The sequence below is a fragment of the Leucoraja erinacea genome, chromosome 1 (genome assembly GCF_028641065.1).
Source record: "Leucoraja erinacea ecotype New England chromosome 1, Leri_hhj_1, whole genome shotgun sequence".
Taxonomy (NCBI): Eukaryota; Metazoa; Chordata; class Chondrichthyes; order Rajiformes; family Rajidae; genus Leucoraja; species Leucoraja erinaceus.
Genome location: NC_073377.1, coordinates 63,824,110 through 63,850,339, shown reverse-complemented (window position 1 = coordinate 63,850,339; position 26,230 = coordinate 63,824,110). Strand labels below are relative to the sequence as shown.

Below are 26,230 nucleotides of genomic sequence, written 5' to 3'. Positions count from 1 at the left end.
TGAAAATACCCATTGGTTTACAAGGTTTACAAGATGATAGTCAAAGGCACTAAATCCAGAATAGGAACACAAGGAAGTGCATCTGCTGATATCTATGCTGAAATCCAGAATGAACTGCATCTGTTGTTTGAAGGATAGTGCATAAAACAAGTTTGTAAATTCAGTTTCTAGTGGGTACAACCCCTTCAAGAGTTTGCACCAAACTTTGTCCAGAGATGCTGCCTGACCTGCTAATTACTCGAACACTTTGTGTCTATCTTACGCACAGGTTGTATGGTTCCTGAGAAGTCACAGAATACATGGCTTGATAAATGGGAGATAGATCAGCGCTGTCAATACCCTTTTATGGTTACTGCTGATGCATATTATTGAGCCAAACTAGACCTGGCAGTCCCACGTAACCCCATAATTAACACAGAAATTGATACATGGAAAGTCTAAAATCTAAAAGTTTTAAAATAAAGTTGATGTGAAAATATTTTTTCCTAATCTTGAGTACAGATAAATTTTATTCAAAAATGAAAATGTAAAGGATTAGTTTGAATTGTACCAATGTTCATTTTAATTTTTTTTACTAGGCCATTCTAGAAACAGCCGATTTAAACACGAAACAGATGGAGCAACAGATATCACATTTAGAAAATAAAGTATGTGAAGTAAGTATCTTGAGGAATGCAATGTTAATGATGGTTTCATGAATAACCTCGAATGTATTTTATCCTCTAAAAACTTTAACACAGAATTTATACTGTAATGGCCACTAAAAAGAACATCTGTTGTACATAAAGTCGAGCGGTGGAGAATGTTATATAAAGCTATCTTGCAATGCAACAAACTGGTTTAGACAATAGATAATAGGTGCAGGAGTAGGCCCTTCGAGCCAGCACCGCCATTCACTGGCTGATCATCCACAATCAGTATCCCGTTAATGCCTTCTCCCCATATCACTTGACTCCGCTATCTATAACTTTCTTTTGAAATCATCCAAGGGAATTGGCCTCCACTGCCTTCCGTGGCAGAGAATTCCACAGACTCACAACTCTCTGGGTGAAAAAACTTTTCCTCATCTCTGTTCTAAATGGCCTAAAATGGCCTTATTCCTAAACTGTGGCATCTGGACTCCACCAACGTCAGGTACAAGTTTCCTGACTCTAGCGTGTCCAATCCCTTAATAATCTTTTATGTTTCAATAAGATCCCCTCTCATCTTTCTAACTTCCAGTGTATACAAGCCCAGTCGCTCCATTCTTTCAACATATGACAGTCCCGCCATCCCGGGAATTAACCTTTTGAACCTACGCTGCACTCCCTGGACTTCTCAGGAACCAAACAACAGCAAGAATGCCCTTCCTCAAATTTGGAGACCAAAACTGCACACAATACTCCAGTTGTGGTCTCACCAGAGCCCTGTACAACTTCAGAAGGACCTCTTTGCTCCTGTACTCAACTCCTCTTGTTATGAAGGCCGACATGTCATTAGCTTTCTTCACTGCATGCTTACTTTCAGTGACTGATAAATAAGGATACCCAGATCTTGTTGTACTTCCCCTTTTCACCATGACAACTTTTACAACTTGACACCATTCAGATAATAATCTGCCTTCCTGTTCTTGCCACCAAAGTGGATAACCTCACATTTATCCACATTAAACTGCATCTACCATGCACCTGCCCATTCCTCCAACCTGTCCAGTTACCGTGCATCCTCATGGCATCCTCCTCACAGTTCACACTGTCACCCAGCTTTGTGTCATCTGCAAATTTGCTAATGTCACTTTTAATCCTTTATCTAAATCATTAATGTATGTTTTAAATAGCTGCGGTCCCAGCACCGAGCCTTGTGGTACCCCACTGGTCACTGCCTGCCATTCTGAAAGGGACCCGTTAATCCCTACTCTTTGTTTCCTGCCTGCCAACCAAGTTTCTATCCATGTCAGTACCGTACCCCCAATACCATGTGACCTAATTTTCTACTAATCTCCTATGTGGGACCTTATCAAATGCTTTCTGAAAGTCCAGATACACTACATCCACTGGTTCTCTCTTGTCCATTTTCCTAGTCACATCCTCAAAAAATTCCAGAAGATTTCCCCTAACTGAAGGAAATTCACATTAGGCAGGAAATTGTGTTCAGTAGACTGATGGGACTGAAGGCTGATAAATCCCCAGAGCCTGACATCAGTGGTGGGGAAGATGCTGGAGTCAATTAGGGGAAATCTTCTGGAATGTTTTTGCAAATGATACAATGTGACCTTTGAGATGTTCTGGAACTCATCAAGAACAACCAAATGTGGAAATCAAACTATTTGCAGATTTTTTACGTCCTTCTGGCCAGGCATTTTTTTTCAACAAAGAGATATTTGATTTGGTAACCAGCTGACACAGTACAACAGTATTTATATTTCCAAAGCTTAATAATTTGCCAAATTTTCCTGGTATTGTTGCAAATATTGCATGGTAGCTCTTTATTTCAGACTTTGGTGTAATTGGTTTACCCGACAACAGTATATTTTGTGTAGACACAAAATGCTAGAGTAACTCAGTGGGACAGGCGGGCATCTCTGGAGAGAAGGTACAGTATATAGTATTGCAAGCATCACAAAGTACTGGATTGAACATGTTATTTCAGGTGAAAATTCCAACTGCAATACATTGCATTGCAAAAGAATGATCGATTAAGTCTACAATTTTTATAATTTAAATGAAGGATAGTTCTGATGTCACTTATTATTGCCCCAGCTGTGATTTCAAAATGTCAAAATGGAATGATCAGGCATATATTTCTGACACGTTCTGTTCATTCTCATATTTTCAATATTTAATTCAAGAATTTTATGTTTTGGAAGGTATATAATTTAAATTTAATTTAAAGACACTAAAACTATAATTTTGGTGTTCAGAAATCACAATGTTTGGCATCCAACCCCACTTACATATTCCCTTTAAACTCACTGAGGCCCCACTCCCACATTCCCTTTAAACTCAAGATAGACACAAGGTTCTGGAGTAACTCAACAGGTCAAGAGTCTGAAGAAGGGTTCCGACCCAAAACATCATCCACCTTTCTCTCCAGAGATGCTGCATGACCGCTGAGTTACTCCAACACTTTGTGTCTATCTTCGATAAAAACCAGCATCTGCACTTCCTTCCTACACTTCCTTTAAACTCACTGGGGTCTCACTTCCAAATTTTATACTCACATGGGCCCTGTTTTTTTTATTACTTTCTCTGCTGAGTTTCATTAAGAAATAATTGTCATGTCATATGAGTAACCTTAATTTTCTCAGCTGTATTATTTGCCGGTCAGGTGCCACCTCACAGGATACATTTGTGTTTGAACCCTAGCCATTAAATACCCAGTATTATTGTGTACCACATTTAGAGCCTACCTACTGATCAGCAATCCTCTCTAGCTGGTCAGTTGCCAGTTCTTAGACTCCACTATTCCTTGGTACAGGCACCAGCAAGTGACTTCCACAAGGAAACCAACTCCCAAATGATTGTAAAATGTACTGTTGGGCTTCCCTGAGCGCAGGTTGAGCCCCTGCCCCAGAATGACAGACCTGTTGTGATTTGTGAACAAAAGCTATCAACAATTAAAATATAAAAAATATTTGAAATCAATACACTAGAACACTGTTAAACTGGTACCTTGCTAAGTGTATAGGGTATGTTCTCCTGGATGTGAGTGCTCATTAAAACAATGCTAAAAAGCATAATTACTGCATGTGTTAATAGAGCTGCTATGCCTTCGACAACTCGTGTCTGCTGCTGCGTTTTGCCCTGTCGAGTATCGTTGAAGATTCACTTCTCCTCTAGTGCTCTTGCAACAATGTAATGTCATCACTGCATAGTGAGGGACAATGCTCAGTGACTGCCTGTGATGGCTGGGGCAGATGTGGCCGTTCAACTCCAAGGTATGGGGCTTTGGACTGTATCCTAAGCAACATAGTAATGCTGCCAGTTCTGGGGACTGATAGCACCTGCTCCATGAGTTGCAACTCACCCACGTTGGGAGTTCAAAAACAAGTGCACTGTAGGATGCTTATAGGATCAGCTCTCTTGAATTTAAAACAAATTGTCCATATTTTCAGCACGTTGTAATAGTACAGATGCAAATGTAGAAATTATTTAACATTGGCTGTGTAACGTGTGTGGCTGTGTAAAATTGGCAATTTCCCTCCTGGGATAAATAAAGTTATATTGTATCGCATCGTGTCTGTTATTGTAAAGGCTGCCTTATCAAGTGAAGACATTTTCAAATTTGTGATACTCAAATTCAACTGCCACTAAATATAGTGAAGAAAGCATCAATTGTTATTTTAATTGAAAAGATATCCATGCTAGATATCCAGCAGTTATTGTCTAATACACAATAACTGCTTATATGTGTATTGTTGCTTGATAGCTCTTGACACGAGATATTAATCATTTACATTTTTTGCACCTTTGGTTTCACATTGTTGATTTCTCTTGGGGTTTGAAGGACCCCTTAGCTTCTTGCCTGTTATGAGAACCAACAGGTATTCTTCATGGAACCACCAGCACTTCTTGGGAAAATGCAGGCCAACCTTTTCAAATTACTTTTTTTTTCCAGGTTCTTGTATCTTGTGAGATGCCTTGTTTAAATGTTGAGTGGTCCACAAAGACAAATAGTTAAAGTGTATTTTATTTTTTACAGCTTGATAATAAATGCTTTGCCTTCAAGAAGAAAGTAACAACACAAATGGAAGATATAGCAACACTTGAAGAAAAGACCAAGTTTCAGTCACAAAAACTCTTGCAATCAAATGATGATGCTTCTCACCTGAAGGCAGAGATGAGTTCATTTAGGTGAGTGTTATTTTTGTGGTTTAGCATTTGTAGGTAAGCCCTGAAATAGCCAATGCTAGTTTCCTGAGTTAGTCTCTGTTATATATAGATTCTTGGCCAATAAATTCCACCAAATCTCAGAAAGTCAAACATAAATGTGAGACAAATAATATCTTTGAAGTTACATTGAGTATCCATTGCAACATAATTACATTCCCTAGTGATGAATTAGTTGAGAGCAAAGATACTAGAGGAGTTCTTTGGTTGAGAGTGGCGGCCAAATTAACTGACTTGCACAATGGGGCTCATAAATTGATTGAAGATGACACATCCAACAAATCATCAAGCACAATAACAAATTTGGATGGAAGGTTTGTTTGCCTTTTGTCACTATTTGGTTCAGGTTTTTTGTATAGTTTCACCCTTTTGCCCTTGAGGGCCTTAAGCCCCTTTCCCACTGTACGAGGTAATTCAAGAGTTCTCCCGAGTTTTCCCGTGATTCGAACTCGGAGAATGTCCGTAGCGGTCCGTAGGAGTTCATGGATGTCTCGTAATGCTAACGGTAGGTACTCAGGACATCTGGTAAACTCGTGACGTTTCTTCATCACTGCAAAAAATGCCCACGAGTAAGAAAAATACTCGTGATGGAAAAAATTGTTACTTTTTACTTGTACGAGCCGCTACGAGACATCCACAAACTCCTACGGACCCGCTACGGACATTCTTTGAGTTCGAATCGGGAAAACTCAGGATAACTCTTGAATTACCTCGTACAGTGGGACAGGGACTTTACCTTAAACTAGATGCTGTGCATTCTATCATTTACCCATGGTGCAAGATTTCAGCTACAACACGCATTGGCTATGCGTGCAATATAATCTATTCCTGTATGTAGTCAATTATTTCATTATTCGCACTTCCTTCTCTTGTCAGCTCCCTGCTTGTATAGCATCTAAACTCCTCTTTATACGTTTGTGAACAACTTGCTTAGCAGCATGGAAATATGAGCCAGACATAAGCTTCATAATTTTTTTCTTTCATGCCATAATATTGTAGCTTCTCCAACATGATTATTAGTGGCGCAGATTATATGCCTGATAAGGAAAGTAAAAGCTTTAGGTTTAAGTTGTTAATTGAAAAAACCTTAAACTACAGGAATGAGAGAGCTATAAAAAACAAGGAAGGACTTGTTCAGGACCTGGCAATAACTCTAATGTGCAGTCAGTACAGGAAGGAGAGGGAAAAAATGATGCCGGTGTGTGCTAGTGAAGGTGTTTAATAAAACACCAGAAGGGCAAGTTCTTCATACAGAAGGTGGGAGGTATATGGAACTACCCACCAGCCGAAATGGTAGTTGCACGTACCATGACAACTTTTAAAAAACATTTGTATGAACAAGTTGGTCTGATGGGCTGTTCCCATGCTGTATATAATTTAGTTTTAGAGATAATGCGCGGAAACAGGCCCTTCGGCCCCCAGAATCCCCGCTGACCAGTGACCCTTGCACACTAACACTCCTACACACACTAGGGATAGTTTACAATAAACCAAGCCAATTAACCTACGTCTGTGGGAGGAAACTAGAGATCCTGGAAAAAAACCCACGCAGGTCATGGGAAGAACGCGTCACTGTTTTCACAAGATAATGTGCAATCAATGAACAGTTATATAGTAAACCATAAATGTATACATTGTAAGTGAATACTGTAAGTAGTAAGGTACACAAAAATGCTGGAGAAACTCAGCAGGTGCAGCAGCATCTATGGAGCAAAGGAAATAGGCGACGTTTCGGGCCGAAACCCTTCTTCAGACTGAAGCAAAATATTAGGCAAAAGGAAGACAACCCCTGTAAGTAGTAACCCTGGAATTCTAATAGACTAGCACTTTCTGACACTGTTGCTTTATAAAATTAAAAGGTTGCATTTACATAACATCTTTAACTTTTGCAAGCTCTTCCAAAATACTTCAGCCAATTAATTATTTGAAGTGCAGTTGTTATATAAACCAGCATAGTTGTTCATTTGCATACAATGAATATGAATATAATTTGATCTGCTTCAGTGGTATTGTTGGATTGATAAATATTAAGCAAAAGGAAGACAACCCCTGTTCATCATTGAACTATTGTAAAGTCTCCTTTATTCACCTGGAAAGTTTCAAAATACATTGTAGTTATTGAGATTATCTCACTTGGTGCTGTGATTTGATTTGGGCAAAAGAGCTATCTTTAACCCATAATGACACTTAAAATTAAATCTAAGCAAGATTGAGCAGATATATTTAACAAGGCTATTCATATTGTACTGTGTTTCAAAAATAATCACCTACCTTGTGCTCGGAAGTAACACTCATGATTTGGACTGTGTCTATGATGAGAGGTTTTAGATCACAAAATTAATTTATGATTAATTATGGTGCATTGCTAAAGACAGTTTTTGACAGTTTTGAGCTTGAATACAAGCAATCAAAATAAAGTTTAATGTTGATTCATAAGAAACTGCAAATGCTGTAATCTTGTTCAAAGTACTCAGCAGGTCAGACAACATCTGAGGAGGGAATGGACAGCCCCTTCTCCCGACCTAAAATGCCATCTGACCATTCCCACTGGATGATGCCTGACCTGCTGAGTTCCTCCAGCACTATGCGTTTTGATTAGGGCTTGACGTTAACTGGACGTTTCTCTCAGAATAATCTTGAACTGTGCAAAATAGATTAATTAGGTATCACGATGGCAATATCAAGTTTAAAAAGCTTTGTGTAACTACACACAAATTAAATGTGAAGTTCATAGCTTAATGATCTTTAGTTGTTGACAGCACCTTATTCCATTTTCTAGACCCACGCACTAACCTTTCAAATGCAATTCAAGATATCGAGAGTAAAAATAAAACCATCCTATTTCCATAACACTAAATAACAGATGGCAAGAGTCCTGGTCCACATAATACAGTATGTGTGCTCCATCTGGTATGACTGTGTGCAATAGGGCTGTTAACAATTTACGTTAACCACCATGCTGGCAAGCTATAAATATATATGAATAGAAATGAAAGTCTCAACATTTCACGAAGTGGGACAATTCTCTTGTCACTCAGCTGGCCAAACCTTTGTGCTGGTTTCAATGACTGAAGAATATTAAAAAATATGAAAGAACTGTATGTTTATTTTGCACTGAATTTGCACACTGTTTATCCAGAAATAATGATAGGGTATACTTACATGTTACGAAGTAGATGGACCTGCAAATAATGCGAAATAAACAATGCAAAGAAAATGCCAGGATGGTTGAAATTAAAGTAAAATTATATCAAAGATAGTTATGTATTTTAACAGATTGTATAATCGTTGATGCCTTGTGAGTTTATGCATGAGTTTTCATTAGGTTATTAATTTCTTGCAGCCGTTATGACAACGGACTTGGAGATCAATGGAAAGAAAAATGTTTTGTGATATTTTATTTTAGAGAAGGTATTACAGACAGGGGTTTAATGGGACTTAGAGAGCGAGAATGTCCAGAAACCAAAGTTTGAGGAATGGGATTAATTGCTTGCTTCTGCCCTGGCTCATTTGGTGAAACCTTTATTTATACTCAGCGGCCTCATTGACAGAAATATTCTTAGGCCTGGGCAACTCAAAAAGATGAAACCAAAGATAAATTAAACTATTTAAGTTTCAGCTTGAAAGCGCCCAATGAATAGGAGATCATGTGGAAAAAAATAATCCCAATGATGCATAGCGATCAGTGAAAGGAGGGCAGACAGCAGACAATACAAGTAAAGCAATGTGGGCCAGGTGGTAAACAGCATAAGAGTATGTGACGCCAGTTCAGGATTCCTGATTGCTTTGTAGATTGACATTCCTGATTGCTTTGCGAGGATTCTAGCGAGCTTTCCTGTACTGCTCAGGATTAATTGACTTGTACACAGCGGTCTTGGCCTTCACCTGGGAATGGACTTCAAGGTTCATCCATGGTTTAGGTAACACATGGATTGTCTTCTTCAGCATGTACTCCTTTGTGCACTTGCTGATGGAGCCAGTCACGCCAGTGGCCTACTCATTCAGGTTGGCTGCAGTCACGTAGGATGTAACCAGTTTCCGCAGAGCAGCACTGAACAACATTCTGCCTCATCTTCCTGCTTCAGTTTTGTTTAAAGGCAGTGAAGAAAAGCGCGGCTAAATGATCAGATTTCCCAAAATATGGCCTGGGAATGGAGCAGAGGGTGTTTTTTTATGGATGTGTAGCAGTGGTCGAGGGTGTTCTGGCCTCAGGTGGGCACGAGATATGCTGATAGCATTTTGATATTGGCTTGATTGAAGTCCCCAGGTTTGGGGTGTTTTGTTTCAAGGCTATTGGTAATGGAGTACAGTTCATTCAGGGCAAACTTGACCTCAGCATGGGGAGAGATGGAGACTGCTATCACAATAGCTGGGGTGAATTCCAGTAGCAGGTAGCAGGGACGGCACTTCATAGTTAGATATTCATGGTCTGGGGAGCATGAGCTCACCAAGACCACCACATCTGTGCACCAGAAGGTATTGATTTGGAACTGTAACATAACCTCCCAACTTCTGTACTTGATACTCTGACTGATGATGGCCAATGTACCAACAGCCTTCTTGACCATCCTATCTACCCCGATTTCAAGAAACTATGCACCTGCACTCTGAGATACCTCACACTGATCAGCATTAAACTTCAATAACCATTCCTCAGCCCACCGGCTGGATCAAGATATTGCTTTGGTGTCATCTACAAACTTGCGAATCATGCAAACTTGTGAATATAGCAGGAATTCACAGGAGTCTAGCCAAGAATTAGTCGGAACACAAAGTTGTGTGAACTAAACATATTTATTATTATTACAGTGCTACTCCCTACTCCTCAAATAGGCACGGGCGTTGCCCGACCTTAAATACCCCCGGGTCAACCCCCTGACCTGCGCCTCCCACACCGAGACACCTAACTCCTCCCTCCAGAGCCGAGGGTTTGCTCTGTCCATGGCCTACCACAGTACGCCCCCCTCCCCCCCCTCCCTGAACCAGAGGCACCGAAACGGACGGGATGCCAAACGAGGCAGCCAGATCGCGTAGATACGTCCCCACGCACAGGGGATTTGCCCGGTCCAGAATAATTCAAGGGGACCCGGGACGGCGGGCGCCCGCGACGGGGAGGTTGAGCCACCTGTACTTGCTTGCTCAGGTCCCGATGGGCTGGCTTTAAACGAGCCACAGATACAGTTTCCTGCCGGTACCCCATGTCCAAGACGAATGTCGTGTACCCGTGCAACAGCACCTGAAAGGGACCTTCATATGGGCGCTGCAAGGGCAACCTGTGGGCGTAGCGGTGCAGAAAGACGTACGGACAGTCCACCAGTGCCGGTGGCACATGGGTTGGGACCACCCCATGACGAGACGTCGGGACGTGAGCCAGGGCGCCAACCCTCTCCCACAAGCGCACCAACACAGATGACGGCAGTTCCCGGGACCCATAAGCGGCCGGGACAAACTCCCCAGAGACGGTGAGCGGAGCGCCATACATTAATTCCGCCAAGGACTATGACAAATCCTCCTTGAGGGCAGTCCGGATCCCCACCAGGACCCATGGCAACTCGTCCATCCTCTCGGGCTGTGAGACGAGTCTTCAGGGCGTCCTTCAGATACAGTGGAACCACTCTACCAACCCATTCGACTGGGGATGGTACGCTGTTGAATGGTGGAGCTGCGTCCCCAGCAGTTGGGCCACTGCGGACCACAGTTCAGAAGTGAACTGGGCACCCTGGTCAGATGTGATGTGCAGTGGAACCCCGAAACATAAAAACATAGAAAATATATGCAGGAGGAGGCCATTCGGCCCTTCGAGCCCGCATCGCCATTCATTGTGATCATGGCTGATCAATAACCCGTGCCTGCCTTCTCCCCATATCCCTTGATTCGACCACTCTCTCTTAAATCCATCCAGTGGTTTGGCCTCCACTGCCCTCTATTGCAGGGAATTCCACAAATTCACAACTCTGGGTGAAAAAGTTTTTTCTCATCTCAGTCCTAAATGGCCTCCCATTTACTCTAAGACTGTGGCCCCTGGTTCTGGACTCGCCCCACATTGGGAACATTTTTCCTTCATCTAGCTTGGTCCAGTCCTTTTATAATTTTATATGTTTCTATAAGTACCCCCTCATCCTTCTAAACTCCAGTGAATACAACCCTAGTCTTTTCAATCTTTCCTCATATGATAGTCCCGCCATCCCAGGGATCAATCTTGTGAACCTATGCTGCACTGCCTCAATCACAAGGATCTCCTTCCTCAAATTAGGAGACCAAAATTGTACACAATACTCCAGATGTGGTCTCACCAGAGCCCTATACAAATGCAGAAGAACCTCTTTACTCCTATACTGAAATCCTCTTGTTATGAAGGCCAACATTCCATTAGCTTTCTTCACTGCCTGCTCTACCTGCACGCCAACTTTCAGTGAGCGGTGTACAAGGACGGCCAGGTCTCGCTGTACCTCCCCCTTACCTAACCTAACCCCCCATTGAGATAATAATCTGCCCCCTTGTTTTTGCCGCCAAAGTGGATAACTTCACATTTATCTATATTATACTGCATCTGCCACACATCTGCCCACTCACTCAACCTGTCCAGGTCACCCTGCAACCTCCTAACATCCTCTTCACAGTTCACACTGCCACCTAGCTTTGTGTCATCCGCAAACGTGCTAGTGTTGCTCCTAATTCCCTCTTCCAAATCATTAATATATATGGTAAACTGTTGTGGCCCCAACACCGAGCCTTGCGGCACTCCACTCGCCACTGCCTGCCATTCACTCCTACTCTTTGCTTCCGGTCTGCCAACCAATTTTCTATCCATGCCAACACCCTATCCCCAATACCATGTGCTCTAATTTTAGTCACCAGTCTCCCGGGCGGGACCTTATCAAAGGATTTCTGAAAGTCTAGATACACTACATCCACTGGCTCCCCTTCATCCATTTTACTTGTCACATCCTCAAAAAATTACAGAGGATTAGTCAAGCACGATTTCCCTTTCATAAATCCATGTTGACTTGGACTAATCCTTTTACTGCTATCCAAATGCCCCATTATTACCTCTTTAATAATTGACCAGCATCTTTCAGATATGTGAAAAGAAAGAGATTAGTAAAAACAAATGTAGGTCCCTTGCAGTCAGAAACAGGTGAGTTGATCATGGGGAACCAGGATATGGCGGACCAATTGAATAACTACTTTGGTTCCGTCTTCACTAAGGAAGACATAAATGATCTGCCGGAAATTGCAGGGGCCCGCGAGGAATTGAGTGAAATCCAGGTTAGTCGGGAAGTGGTGTTGGGTAAATTGAATGGATTAAAGGCCGATAAATCCCCAGGGCCAGATAGGCTGCATCCCAGAGTACTTAAGGAAGTAGCTCCAGAAATAGTGGATGCATTAGTAATAATCTTTCAAAACTCCTTAGATTCTGGAGTAGTTCCAGAGGATTGGCGGGTAGCAAACGTAACCCCACTTTTTAAGAAGGGAGGGAGAGAGAAAACGGGGAATTACAGACCAGTTAGCCTAACATCGGTAGTGGGGAAACTGCTAGAGTCAGTTATTAAAGATGGGATAGCAGCACATTTAGAAAGTGGTGAAATCATTGGACAAAGTCAGCATGGATTTACGAAAGGTAAATCATGTCTGACGAATCTTATAGAATTTTTCGAGGATGTAACTAGTTGCGTGGATAGGGGAGAACCAGTGGATGTGGTGTATCTGGACTTCCAGAAGGCTTTCGACAAGGTCCCACATAAGAGATTAGTATACAAACTTAAAGCACATGGCATTGGGGGTTCAGTATTGATGTGGATAGAGAACTGGCTGGCAAACAGGAAGCAAAGAGTAGGAGTAAACGGGTCCTTTTCACAATGGCAGGCAGTGACTAGTGGGGTACCGCAAGGCTCAGTACTGGGACCCCAGCTATTTACAATATATATTAATGATCTGGATGAGGGAATTGAAGGCAATATCTCCAAGTTTGCGGATGACACTAAGCTGGGGGGCAGTGTTAGGTGTGAGGAGGATGCTAGGAGACTGCAAGGTGACTTGGATAGGCTGGGTGAGTGGGCAAATGTTTGGCAGATGCAGTATAATGTGGATAAATGTGAGGTTATCCATTTTGGTGGTAAAAACGGGAAAGCAGATTATTATCTAAACGGTGGCTGATTGGGAAACGGGGAGATGCAGCGAGACCTGGGTGTCATGGTACACCAGTCATTGAAGGTAGGCATGCAGGTGCAGCAGGCAGTAAAGAAAGCGAATGGCATGTTGGCCTTCATAGCAAGAGGATTTGAGTATAGGAGCAGGGAGGTTCTACTGCAGTTGTATAGGGTCTTGGTGAGACCACACCTGGAGTATTGCGTGCAGTTTTGGTCTCCAAATCTGAGGAAGGACATTATTGCCATAGAGGGAGTGCAGAGAAGGTTCACCAGACTGATTCCTGGGATGTCAGGACTGTCTTATGGAGAAAGACTGGATAGACTTGGTTTATACTCTCTAGAGTTTAGGAGATTGAGAGGGGATCTTATAGAAACTTACAAAATTCTTAAGGGGTTGGACAGGCTAGATGCAGGAAGATTGTTTCCGATGTTGGGGAAGTCCAGGACAAGGGGTCACAGCTTAAGGATAAGGGGGAAATCCTTTAAAACCGAGATGAGGAGAACTTTTTTCACACAGAGAGTGGTGAATCTCTGGAACTCTCTGCCAAAGAGGGTAGTTGAGGCCAGTTCATTGGCTATATTTAAGAGGGAGTTAGATGTGGCCCTTGTGGCCAAGGGGATCAGAGGGTATGGAGAAAAGGCAGGTACGGGATACTGAGTTGGATGATCAGCCATGATCATATTAAATGGCGGTGCAGGCTCGAAGGGCCGAATGGCCTACTCCTGCACCTAATTTCTATGTTTCTATGTTTCCCACCACCGAAGTCAGGCTAACTGGTCTGTAATTCCCTGTTTTCTCTCTCGTTCTTTTCTTGAAAAGTGGGATAACATTAGCAATCCTTCCATCCACAGGAACTGATCCTGAATCTATTGAACATTGGAAAATGATCACCAATGCGTCCACTATTTCTAGAGCCACCTCCCTGAGGACCCTGGGATGCAGACCATCAGGCCCAGGGGATTTATCATCCTTCCGTCCCATTAGCCTACCCAATACTATTTCTTGCCTATTGAAAATTTCTTTCAGTTCCTCTACCCCCTTAGATCCTCTGTCCTCCAGTACTTCTGGGAGATTGTTTGTGTCTTCCTCAGTGAAGACAGATCTGAAGTACCTGTTCAACTCTTCTGCCATTTCCTTGTTCCCCATAATAATTTCTCCTGTGTCTGCCTTCAAGGGACCCACATTTGACTTTTCTATTCTTTTTCCCTTAACATATCTAAAGAAGCTTTTACTGTCATTCTTTAGATTCCTGGCCAGCTTCCCCTCGTACTTCATCTTTTCAACCTGTATTGCCCGTTTTATTTCCTTCTGTTGTCCTATGAAAGTTTCATAATCCTCTGGCTTCTGGCTACTCTTTGCTGTGTTATACATCTTTTCTTTTAGTTTTATTCTATCCCTAACTTCTCTTGTCAGCCGTGGTTGCCTCCTACTCCCCTTAGAATCTTTCATCCTTTTTGGAATGTAATGACCCTGCGTCTTCCAGATTATGCCCAGAAATTCCGGCCATTGCTGTTCCACCGTCATTCCTGCTAGGATCCCTTTCCAATCTACTTTGGCCAGCTCTCCTCTCATGCCTTCATCATCCCCTTTGTTCAATTGCATCACTGACACTTCCGATTTAACCTTCTCCTTCTCAAATTGCAGATTAAAACTAATCATATTATGATCACTACCTCCAAGCGGTTCCTTTACCTCGGGTTCTCTTATCAAATCTGGTTCATTGGACAATACTAAATCCAGAATTGCCTTTTTTTTTCTGGTCGGCTCCATTACAAGCTGCTCTAAGAATCCATCTTGGAGGCATTCTACAAACTCTCTTTCTTGGGGTCCTGAACCAACCTGATTTCCCCAGTCTACCTGCATATAGAAACCCCCATCACCACAGTGGCATTACCTTTGTTATATGCCAGTTTTAACTCCTGCTGCAAATTACACCCTACATCCGGGCTACTATTTGGGGGGGGGGGGTCTGTAGATAACACCAATTAGTGTCTTCTTGCTTTTGCAATTCCTCAACTCAATCCACAGTGACTACCTCGTCAGTCCTCCCTCGCAAGGGACTGAATTCCATCCCTCACCAGCAGAGCTACCCCCCCCTTCCCCCCTCTCCTCCTCTGCCCACCTGCCTGTCCTTTCTATAGGATGTATAACCCTGGATATTAAGTTCCCAGGCCCGATCCTCCTGCAGCCACGTCTCGGTAATCCCCACAATGTCATATCTACCAACCTCTACTTCATGAGCCTCAAGCTCATCTACTTTACTTTTTATACTTCACGCATTCATGTACAATACTTTTAATTCTTTACGCATCTCACCTTTCACATCGATCCCTATCACACTTGGCCATACTCTCCTATCCCTTTGTGTGCTTTTTTTCCCATTAATTCTGGGGTCATTAACTATCCTTTTACTCCCTTTCCCTTTAACTCTGTCCTTGACTATCCCATTTGACCCCACCCACCCCTTTATTTAGTTTAAAACCATCTGTCCAGCACGAGGAACTGGAAGCAAACCGGAGATAACCACCCTGGTTCAGCACTTTTCCGAGCTCTCTAAATTCACGCTTCAGAATATTCATCCCCTCTTTCCGACACCGTTTGTACCAACATGCACTAAAACTTCCGGTTGTTCACCTTCGCCGTTGAGGATTTTCTGCAGTCTGTCCGTGACATCCTGTATCCTGGCACCAGGGAGACAGCACACCATCCTCGAATCCCGTCTGTTGCCGCAGAATCCCCTGTCCGTACCTCTCACAATGGAGTCTCCAACTACCACGCCGTTGCCTGACGTTGGCCTCTTTGGTTTTAGCTCAACAGTATGTTTTGCTTCGCAAGCCAGTCCGCCGCTCAGTGTGTTAACCTCTATTGTTTCTTTTAAGTGGGTGAACCTGTTCACAAGAGGTACAACACCCGGGGACCTTTGCATTCCATGTTTCTATCCCTTTCTCACTGTCACCCACCTTCTCTCTTCCAGTACCTTAGGTGTAACAATCTTACTGTAGGACCCGTCGAGGAACGACTCAGCTTCTCGGACGAACCCGAGGTCATCCACTTGCTTCTCCAGTTCCCCAACACGGTATTCAGGAGCTCTACCTGGATGCACTTCTCACATTTGTAGCAGCCAGAGGCACCAGCAGTGTCCTTGACCTCCCACATACTGCAAGCATCACACTGAATCAGCTTGCTTGACATCTCCTTCTTTCGTTTGGTGTGGCGTCCTCCCTCAGCCTCCTCGCCGAAGACTCTCGAGCCAAAGACTCACACTTTTCTCACAATGCCGCTCCCCTAGAGCAGCCTTGCTTATATTGACTGATAAATTGCCTAATTTACCAATTTACAAACCAATTTCATCAGTTTTAAACTGTTTTTCCCCCATGACCCACTCACCTTCCCCACGGGCTTCAGCCAATCAGTTCTTCTCCCTGCTTCTCTTTGTTGCTGCTTGTTCAAACTCCACATAAGCTCTTTGCACGAAGCGGGCAATCCAATTAGCCACGAGGGCACGAGCGCACGACCGGGCGGAAATCTCCATTACGGGATAGCCTCCGACCACCGCGTAAAACGGTCCACCACCAGAAACAGGTGCTAAAATCCCCGGGACAGAGGCAGTGGCCCCACGATGACAATGTGCACGTGGTCGAACCACCAGTGTGCTACTGTAAAATCTTGAACCTGCGCCCAGAGGTGTCAATGTACCGTCGATGTCTGGCACAGAATGCACGTCCTGGCCCAGTGACTGACTTGTTTCCGCCCGGATAGATGGGTGGGCCAGCCCGTGGATGACATCGAGCACGCGATGGTGCCAGGCGGCTGGAACAACAGGCCGCGGCTGGCCCATGGACACGTCGCACAGGATGGAACCACCCGAGGGGCCCAACAGCACATCCTCCAGCACCAAACCCGAGATTGCGGTGCAGTACACTGGCATCTCTTCGTCCGCCAGCTGCGCCACAGCCAAGGCAGAGTAGTCATCCAGAGGCCGGGTTGAGAACTGCTCCAATTGCCAGGCGGGACAAGGCGTCTGCAACCAGCTTAGATTTACCGATGATGTGTCGGACGTCTGTTGTAAACTCAGAAATAAATGTTAGCTGGCACTGCTGGCGGGCGGACCAAGGATCTGAGGCCTTGGGGAATGCGAAAGTGAGGGCCTTATGGTCCGTGAAGGCTGCGAAATTCCGAGCCCTCCAGGAAATACCGGAAATGCCGCACTGCATGGCGCTGTTCCAAAGGGTTCAGCTGGCGGCTAAATAGGTGAGAGGTTGCGATTGGCCGTTGACTGACTGCTCGAGAAGGCTGCCGATCGCAAAGTTTGAAGCATCCACGATAAGGGCTGTGGGGGCGTCGGCCCGCGGATGTACGAGCATGGTCGCCCGAGACAAGGTTTCCTTTGCCCTTCAAACTCCGCCACGGCGATGGCGTCCCATTGTACCTCCCGCCTCTTGCCAGTCAACAACTGAAAGAATGGCCGCATAATTTTAGCCGCCGCCAGCAGGAACCGGTGGTAGAACGTTACCATGCCCACGAACTCCTGGAGGCCCCGCATGTGGAAGGCCGGGGAAACTGGCGGATTGCCTCAGCCCTGTGCGGTAGAGACACTGCTCCGTGCTGCATCATCCGGTGGCCCAAAAAGTCGATTGCCCAGAGGCCGAACTGTCATTCGCCATGGTTAATCACCGTGTTCACTACGGCGCTGGCAGAATAAACGTAAGTGGGCGCAGTGTCCTGCCGTGAGCGACTTGCCACGAGGATGGCATCTAGATAAATAAATAGGAAATCAAGCCGCGCCCCACGGTGTCCATCAGGCGCTGGAAGGCATGCGCGGCGTTCTTGAGACCAAAGGGCATCTACAGGAACTTAAAGACCGATCAGGACATCCTCCGGACGCACGGGGATCTGATTGTATCCCCGGTCTAAGTCAATTTTAGAAAATAGCTTAGCCCTGGCCAGATAGGCTGAGAAATCTTGGATGTGGGGAATGGGATAACGATCGGCCGTTGTTGCCTCGTTCAGGCGGCGGTAGTCACTTCAAGGCCTCCAGTCACCGGAGCCGTTCGGCAGCGGGGAGGCCCATGGGTTGTTGGAGCGTCGGGCGATGCCCATGGCCTCAATTTTCGAAACCCCACCCTCGCTACCAGGAGCTTGTCGGGGACAAGCCTGCGGGGACCTGATGTGCGAATATGGTGCATGACACCATGTCTCGGGCTGGCCGAGTCGAACTGCGAGGTAACAATGCCCAGAAACTCGGCCAGTTGTGGATTGGCGCGGCGGACGCAGTAGGACGCAAGGAGATCTCCTCCAACGTCAAAACGTGGACGAGGCATTGCCCTCTCACGTCAACCAGGAGCGATTGCGCCCGCAAGAAATCTGCGCCCAGCAGCGGCTGGCCACGTCTGCAGAAACGAATGGCCAGGTGAAGTGGCACGCGACAAAGATGATTGGAATAGTGCGGACAATACAAGTGCGGATGGAACTGCCGTTCGCAGCGGTTAAGGGGTGGGACCCGCTTAAACACTGACCTCCGCCCCGGTGTCCACCAAGAACCTGAGCCCCGAGCGCCGGTCCCAGGCATATAGGCGATGGATCCTGCCGGCCACCACGCCAGCACCGGCGTTTCCCGGAAACGAACATGGCTGGCAGCATTGGCGGGCCGCTGAACCCCAGCGTTGGTGGTAAAAGCACCTCATCCTTTTTGAACCAACCAATCCCCGTCTACTGATACTCTCCTCCGCCTAGCGGACCTGGTCCTTACCCTTAATAACTTTTCGTTTGACTCCTCCCATTTCCTCCAAATACAAGGCGTAGGGCACGCGCATGGGCCCTAGCTATGCCTGCCTCTTTGTAGGATATGACGAACAATCCTAGTTCGAAGCGTACCGTGGCCCTATCCCCGAACTCTACCTCCGCTACATTGATGACTGCATTGGTGCTACCTCATACACCCACACACAACTCACTGACTTCATCCATTTCACCACTAACTTCCATCCGGCACTCAAATATACCTTGACCATTTCCGACATTTCCCTACCATTTCTTGACCTCACTATCTCCATCGCAGGTGATAGACGACTGACCGACATCTATTATAAACCCACTGACTCCCATGGCTATCTGGATTACACTTCTTCCCACCCTGCTTCCTGTAGGGACTCCATCCCCCACTCCCAATTCCTCCGTCTACGCCGCATCTGTACCCAAGATGAGGTGTTCCACAACAGGGCATCGGAGATGTCCGCATTCTTCAGGGAACGGGGGTTCCCCTCTTCTACTATAGATGAGGCTCTCATCAGGGTCTCCTCTATACCCCGTGACTCTGCTCTCACTCCCTATCACCCCACTCGTAACAAGGGCAGAGTGCCCCTTGTCCTCACCTTCCACCCTACCAGCCATCATGTACAACAAATAATCCTCCGACATTTTCGCCACCTCCAACGTGATCCCACCACTTGCCACATTTTCCCATCTCCTCCCCTGTCTGCTTTCCGCAGACACTGCTCCCTCCGTAACTCTCTGGTCAATTCATCCCTTCCCACCCAAACCACCCCCTCTCCTGGCACTTTCCCTTGCAACCGCAGGAAATGCTACACTTGTCACTTTACCTCCCCCCTTGACTCCATTCAAGGACCCAAGCCTCAGAGGACCTTCAAAGCTCTCTCCCAAGAGCTGCTGGCGGATGTCACGCGGCAACTGCTGCAAGAAAGTCAATTTGAATTTACTAGCGCTTACCACATAACGGTAACGGGTCTCGTCGACTGTTACGCCGCAGATGCGGAACTGCGACTCGGCCTGTCGGAAAGATAACCGCGGCTGCGAGGTCCAGAATGTAGGGAGCTTCATGGCGGCCGCATTGCATTCAGCCTCGTAGGCGGCAGCGGCAAGTTGAGCGAGGTACAATTTTTTTCCCGGAAATTGTTTACAGAATTACACTCCTGGACGTCGGGGTCACTAGTATAGCGGGGCTCGCAAGAGCCCAGCCAAGAATCAGTCGTAACACAAAGTTGTGTGAACGAAACGTATTTATTATTATTATAGTGCTGCTCCCTACTCCTCAAATGGGCACGGGCGTTCCCCGATCTTAAATACCCCCAAGGGTCAACCCCGTGACCTGCGCCTCCCACACCGACACCTAACTCCTCCCTCCAGAGCCGCGGGTTCGCTCTGCCCGTGGCCTACCACCAGGTGCGGCCACACCTTGTACATTCTCATCCAAATCATTGATATAAACAACTAATTGGTCTGTCCAAGCATTCTATGTTAAATATTTAATTTTTAATATTAAACCATAAGGTTTTCATTTAATAATCAAGACTTTTATCATATGTTTTCAGTCACTTTCCTGCATTGTCTACTCAGTGATGTGTCAAATTGATGGATTGCTGGTTTTTCAAATACATTCAGAGAACCATGATGGAAAGAAAAATAACAAAAAATGCTAATTATTTAGTGAAAAAATTTTGCCTCTATTTTATGGGTCAGAGACCTTATTAAACCATATAACATATAACCATATAACAATTACAGCACGGAAACAGGCCATCTCGGCCCTTCTAGTCCGTGCCGAACACGTATTCTCCCCTAGTCCCATCTACCTGCACTCAGACCATAACCCTCCATTCTTTTCCCGTCCATATAACTATCCAATGTATTTTTAAATGATAAAATTGAACCTGCCTCCACCACCTTCACTGGAAGCTCATTCCACACAGCTACCACTCTCTGAGTAAAGAAGTTCCCCCCCCATGTTACCCCTAAACTTCTGTCCCTTAATTCTCAAGTCATGTCCTTTTGTTTGAATCTTCCCTACTCTCTGTGGGAAAAGCTTATCCACGTCAACTCTGTCTATCCCTCTCATCATTTTAAAGACCAAATTCCCAAATTAAAATGGCAAATCCTTCAACGCCAATTATATAATCAAAAACATATCTGTGGCTATCAATAAATGAGCTTCGCTAATAAAAACTGTTTTTTATTAATGCTTCAGGTTGCAGAATGAACACCTGGAGAAATCTCTTGCAGATGTGCAGCATCGATTAGCAATGAAATCTAAGGAGCTGCAAACTTTTCAAGATCGAATTGGCAGACATGAAGAAAGGCTAGGTAAAAATGATGAAAATTACCTAATGTCATATTAATTAGACATTCATTTTTATGTATTTGACTGTTCTAATTATTATATTCTTAAATAAATTAAAATTTTAATATTGTAATATTTGTGAGGTTTCTAAACCTTAGGGACATTAACAATTATTTAACAGCTTTGATAAATGTTTCGGAGAGGGTGCGTGGTTGAACCAACTGTCAAAGCATATCTGTGAATGGGACTAATTCGTGTCCTAGCATGTGATGCTGTCTGTGGAAAAGAAAAAAGAGATTCAAAGACTCTCTTGGAATATTTTTGAAGAGTTTCACTTTCAACATTGACACACCACTAAGAACAACAAGCATCGGATTGTTCTGTTTGGCGTACCTGCATAAAAATTGATTCTTATTCGTGTGAAGAAGGTACAATGGAGAAAACAAAGAATAAAAAAGAATCTCTAAAATAAAGAGCCACTGATGTTACATCATCCCTTCACTTTTGTTACATGTGTGCAAGGAATCTTCAAGCCCAGATTGGTTAAAACCTGTGTACACATGGCAACACCATAGACTATGTGTCATGGTCTTTGTCAAGAACAAGTGACAAACAACAACAGCAATAATTTGTGGGCAGAGTGCTGATCTGATAGTCAAGGGAGTAGCAAATTCAGACAGCTTACTTCTTCCCAAAACATTTGGGCCATTGTTGAAGGATGATTGCACAGAATCTAATTTTTTTTTTCTTGAGATCATTGGCCTTAATTAGTATCTTTTTTTTCCTTTGCAGATGTTGCTGGACCTGCTGGGTTCCAACATTTTTCTGTTTTCATTTGATGTCTGGCATTCACGCAATTGTCTTTGATAATTTTTGCATTTTATTGCACAGGTGAGTTCAGTCGGCAAATTTCTGTTCAACAAGAAGAGGTCAGCTTATTAAAAAGTACAATATCTGCTCTGGACCAAGAAAAGGATTGCCTGCAGGAAGCTATGGATGACAAAACTGAAAAAATTGCAACTTTAGAAGATAATCTTGCCAACAGGGTAAATGCATTTCATTTTTAAATGAATCTTCATTTAGAACAGGAATCCGCTCAACATTAATTAAACATGTATCATAATAACTGGCAGATTGCCGGTCGCTGCTAAAGTTAAACTTTCATAAAAATCATATTCACAAAAAAGTTGTCCCTTTACCTAAAAGACACAAAATACTGGAGTAACTCATCAGGTCGGGCAACATCGCTGCCTGATCTGCTGAGTTACTCCAGCACTTTGTGCCCTTTTGTATATTAACCAGCATCTGCAGTTCCTTGTTTCTATATGTTGTCCCTTTACTTAACTTGTTTGTGCTCAAACATGCCTCAGTCATCTTAGACAAAGACTGAAAATATCTTACTTCCACTTAGGTTCTGTGTTCCAAAGTGGCTAATGAGTCCAATGTTGGAACTGCAGTTTCTTGCTCTGGTTAGTTTGTAAGGGGGGACAGTCTTGTGCCATGCGGGTTCTGTATGCTTTCGTTGCATGGCCTTGAGGTTCTCAATACTATTTTAAAAACTCCTCCTTCACTTAGAATGGTCATGGCCCAGTGATTCCCAGAAACCAGTAGGGCGGTTGCACTTCAAGGAAGCTCAATTTTCTCCTCTGCTTGTTTATCTCCTACAACTAAGCTTGAGTAAAGGATCTATTTCAAGAAGTCTGATGTCAAGCATGTGATCAATGTGGCCCGCCCAGTGGTCAGCTATGAGTAATCAGGCTATTGATGCAAGGAATTTTGGCCAGGGAGAGGGTGCTGACATTGTCTTACTTATCACCCAGAGTGTTGTGAATTTGTGGAATTCTCTGCCTCAGAAGGCAGTGGAGGCCGATTCACTGGATCCATTCAAAAGAGAGTTAGATAGAGCTCTTAGGGCTAGCAGAATCAAGGGATATGGGGAGAAGGCAGGTACTGATTATGGATGATCAGCCATGATCACATTGAATGACGGTGTTGGCTCGAAGAGCCGAATGGCCTACTCCTGCACCTATTTTCTATGTTTCTATGTAGCATGCATAGTTTCCAGTGTCTTGAGATGCCTGTTGTAAGGAGAATGGAGGAATCACTACTGCCCAGTTAACCATGAGTTTAGTGACAAGTCAAGTCTTAATTTTTACATGATCTTTTCCTCAGGCCACTAGAGGCTGTGCTGATACTTTGAAGGTACTGGTGAATTTCTTCATCATTTGCAGTCCCCAAGAAACTCTTGAAGTAGGAAGAGTAGTCCATGTTTTCCAGGATTTTGCTGTGAACCTTTATTGGCAAAGGGGCCAATTGTTAGTGGATCCTGGTCTTGTTGATGTTGAGTGTAAGACCCATCCTTTCTTATTCAGTGTTCGAGTTGACAATGACTTGGTGTTTGATTGCCAAGCATACACAAATACAAATGCCAAATACAAATGCCTTTGAATAATGCCTCTTAACTGCGGAGGTTAGTTGGTGTATATTGAACAACTTCATATTAGTTCTGAATGTGATAGCAAGAATGGTGGAGAAAACTGTTGGAGCAATAATGAGTTTTCATTGAGATGGTTTTGTATAGTGGCTTGTTTGTAGTCATGGTGCAAACATAAGAATGTCCAAGGGCAGCCAAATTTGAGGAGGCTACTCCACAGTCAGTCCTTCCTCCTTCATGGAGCTGAACAGAATCCGCATTATGATTTGCTGAGCAGTTATTTTGCCACTGGAGGCAGTGGTTGAGGAGTACCGTGGCAATGTCATTCCCTGAGGCACACTGCCAAGAGACCCCTTAGTAGTTACCATGGTTGGACGTCTTTCTTTGAAGATGGTCATTCCTAATGTCCTCTGGTGTATCCTCCTCTTTCCTGATGGGGGTGATGATTTGCTGGATTTGTGATTGAAGCATTTCACCATTGATAATAATGTTTCCACTTCAAGTAGTGCCGAGCACAAAAATCTAGGCTAATACTTTCATTACAAGACGTACATTACTGTACTCATAGTGCTATTGCCTTTAAATATAATGTTAAACACGTCCTTACTACCCTCTGAGATAAAATATTGCTTTATACTATTTGAAAGAAGAGCAAGGACTATTGGTGGCATCCTGACCAAAATTAATCGCTTTGTTTTCAATATAAGGTACGTTTATTTGGTTCTTTATCATTATGTACAAGATATATCTTTGGGGGTTTGCTGAGTGAAAATTGGATGTCACATTTTCCTACATTACATTTGTGATTAGACTTCAAGATTGCATTATTAGCTGTAAGGTGTTTCAGGGAAACATGAATCCATGAACAGAAGTATAGAATTTCAAGTCTGTCTTTCCTTCATGACGTATTTAATGCATCCATGATTAAATGTCCTTCTATTTTCTAATAATGAATTTCAAACTTCAACTGCAACACAGACGATTAACTTTTGATTAAAGAGAAAGCTGTGGACTTGTGCTGAACAAAACAAATTGAAATAGTCCTGAGGGATGAGACAGGAGTTTGATATTAGAATATTAATAGGGCAGTATCGCTCAGGAACTAGACTAGGACTCTTCAGCCCAACATGTCTGTGTTGAACATCATGCCGAATTAAATTAATCCTTCTGGCTGCATTCATAACTCTCCTCCGGTCCCTTGGATTTGATTTATGTGCCTAGGACGTAACACAACTATCGTCTCTGTTTCCATCACTACTTCTGGCAATGTATTCCAGGTATCTACCACTATCTGCATTAAAAAAAACTTCAGAAATCTTTAACTTGCCCATTTTTGTCTGCAACAATGCAGACTTTCTGAGCGTGAACAAGAAATAATTGAGGCGAGGGTAGAATGCGCAACTCAGAATTAAAATAATCTTTGTTCTAATTTGCAAAATAAATTTCCCTACACTGTTACTGTCTTCCAATGAGTTCACAAAAAAATAATCTAATGCTACTTCAGTGTGTTAGGGAAAAAACATTGAAATTATCCTTCATGGTTAATTAATATTTTTTCAAACGTTCCCTTTGATTCTGCTTATGTAGAGGGCAGTTGATCCACGGTGCCTTCTGGTGACAGTACAATTTTTTACACTTGAATAAAGCCATGGGAGTAGAGCTGGGTATAGGATTCCTTTATATTATGGTAATAAAGAGTTAGCACCAAGAGAAGAGTGTGAAATCTGAATTCCACTGCTGAATTTAAAGCACTTTGGTTATTTATTCTTTTCCCAAAAACGTTGGTGCAATCAGTTGTAAAACCAATTTGCACTAAATATCTTCACTAGATTAGGTGTAATACCTTTATATATAAAATGTAAAATTCTTCTATGCCACACATTTCACTAATAAGGGGGGCGGAGGTTGTCAAAATGGGATAGTCAAGGACGGAGTTAAAGGGAAAGGGATAGTTAATGACCCCAGACTTAACGGGAAAGAAAGCTCACAAAGGGATAGGAGAGTATGGCCAAGTGTAATAGGGATCGGTGAAAGGTGAGATGCGTAAGGAATTAAAAGTATTGTATTTGAATGCGCAAAGTATAAGAAGTAAAGTAGATGAGATTGAGGCTCAGTTAGAGGTTGGTAGATATGACATTGTGGAGATTACCGAGACGTGGCTGCAGGAGGATCGGGCCTGGGAACTTAATATTCAGGGTTATACATCCTATAGAAAGGACAGGCAGGTGGGCAGAGGAGGGGGGATAGCTCTGCTGGTGAAGGATGGAATTCAGTAGGTATGTTACAAAACCTACCTGAATCGTGTCTGAGAATCTGCCCCACCCCGTGTGCGCGATTTTGGCGCTGTTTAGAGGGGGCGGGTTTAAAACGTGATTTTTACTAGGCTGTTGCAATCGAAAATGTTCAGCCTAGTAAATCATTAACGAAAAATCGCTGAAAGACCCCGTCGTAAAAGGTATTATTAGTTTTTATGGCCTTGTATAATAGTTATAGTAGTTTAAAAATCACTCTCTAAACCCGCGACCTCTCGCAGCCCCAGGGTTTTATAAAGCAAACAATTAAAGGTATGTACCTTATTTTTACATTAAAAGGGGCTTGTTAAGAACCCTGTATATAAAGTTTTCTATAGCGAGTAGCTAATTTTGGGCTCTTTATATCCCGCAGTATTTTTCTGGGCATTTGAGGGCACAAATCCAGCGAAAT

General features: G+C 43.8%; 1 protein-coding gene across 7 annotated transcripts in view; it reads left to right on the top strand.

Moving 5' to 3' along the window:
• cep135 (centrosomal protein 135) overlaps window positions 1–26,230 on the top strand; it is a 106,024-nt gene that overhangs the window by 55,337 nt on the left and 24,457 nt on the right. For all 7 annotated transcript variants that reach the window (XM_055635862.1, XM_055635871.1, XM_055635845.1 and 4 more), the window contains 4 exons: window positions 579–656; window positions 4,681–4,832; window positions 21,001–21,116; window positions 21,985–22,139. In XM_055635862.1, the coding sequence (XP_055491837.1) occupies window positions 579–656; window positions 4,681–4,832; window positions 21,001–21,116; window positions 21,985–22,139 (501 nt within the window). The remainder of the gene's footprint in view (window positions 1–578; window positions 657–4,680; window positions 4,833–21,000; window positions 21,117–21,984; window positions 22,140–26,230) is intronic.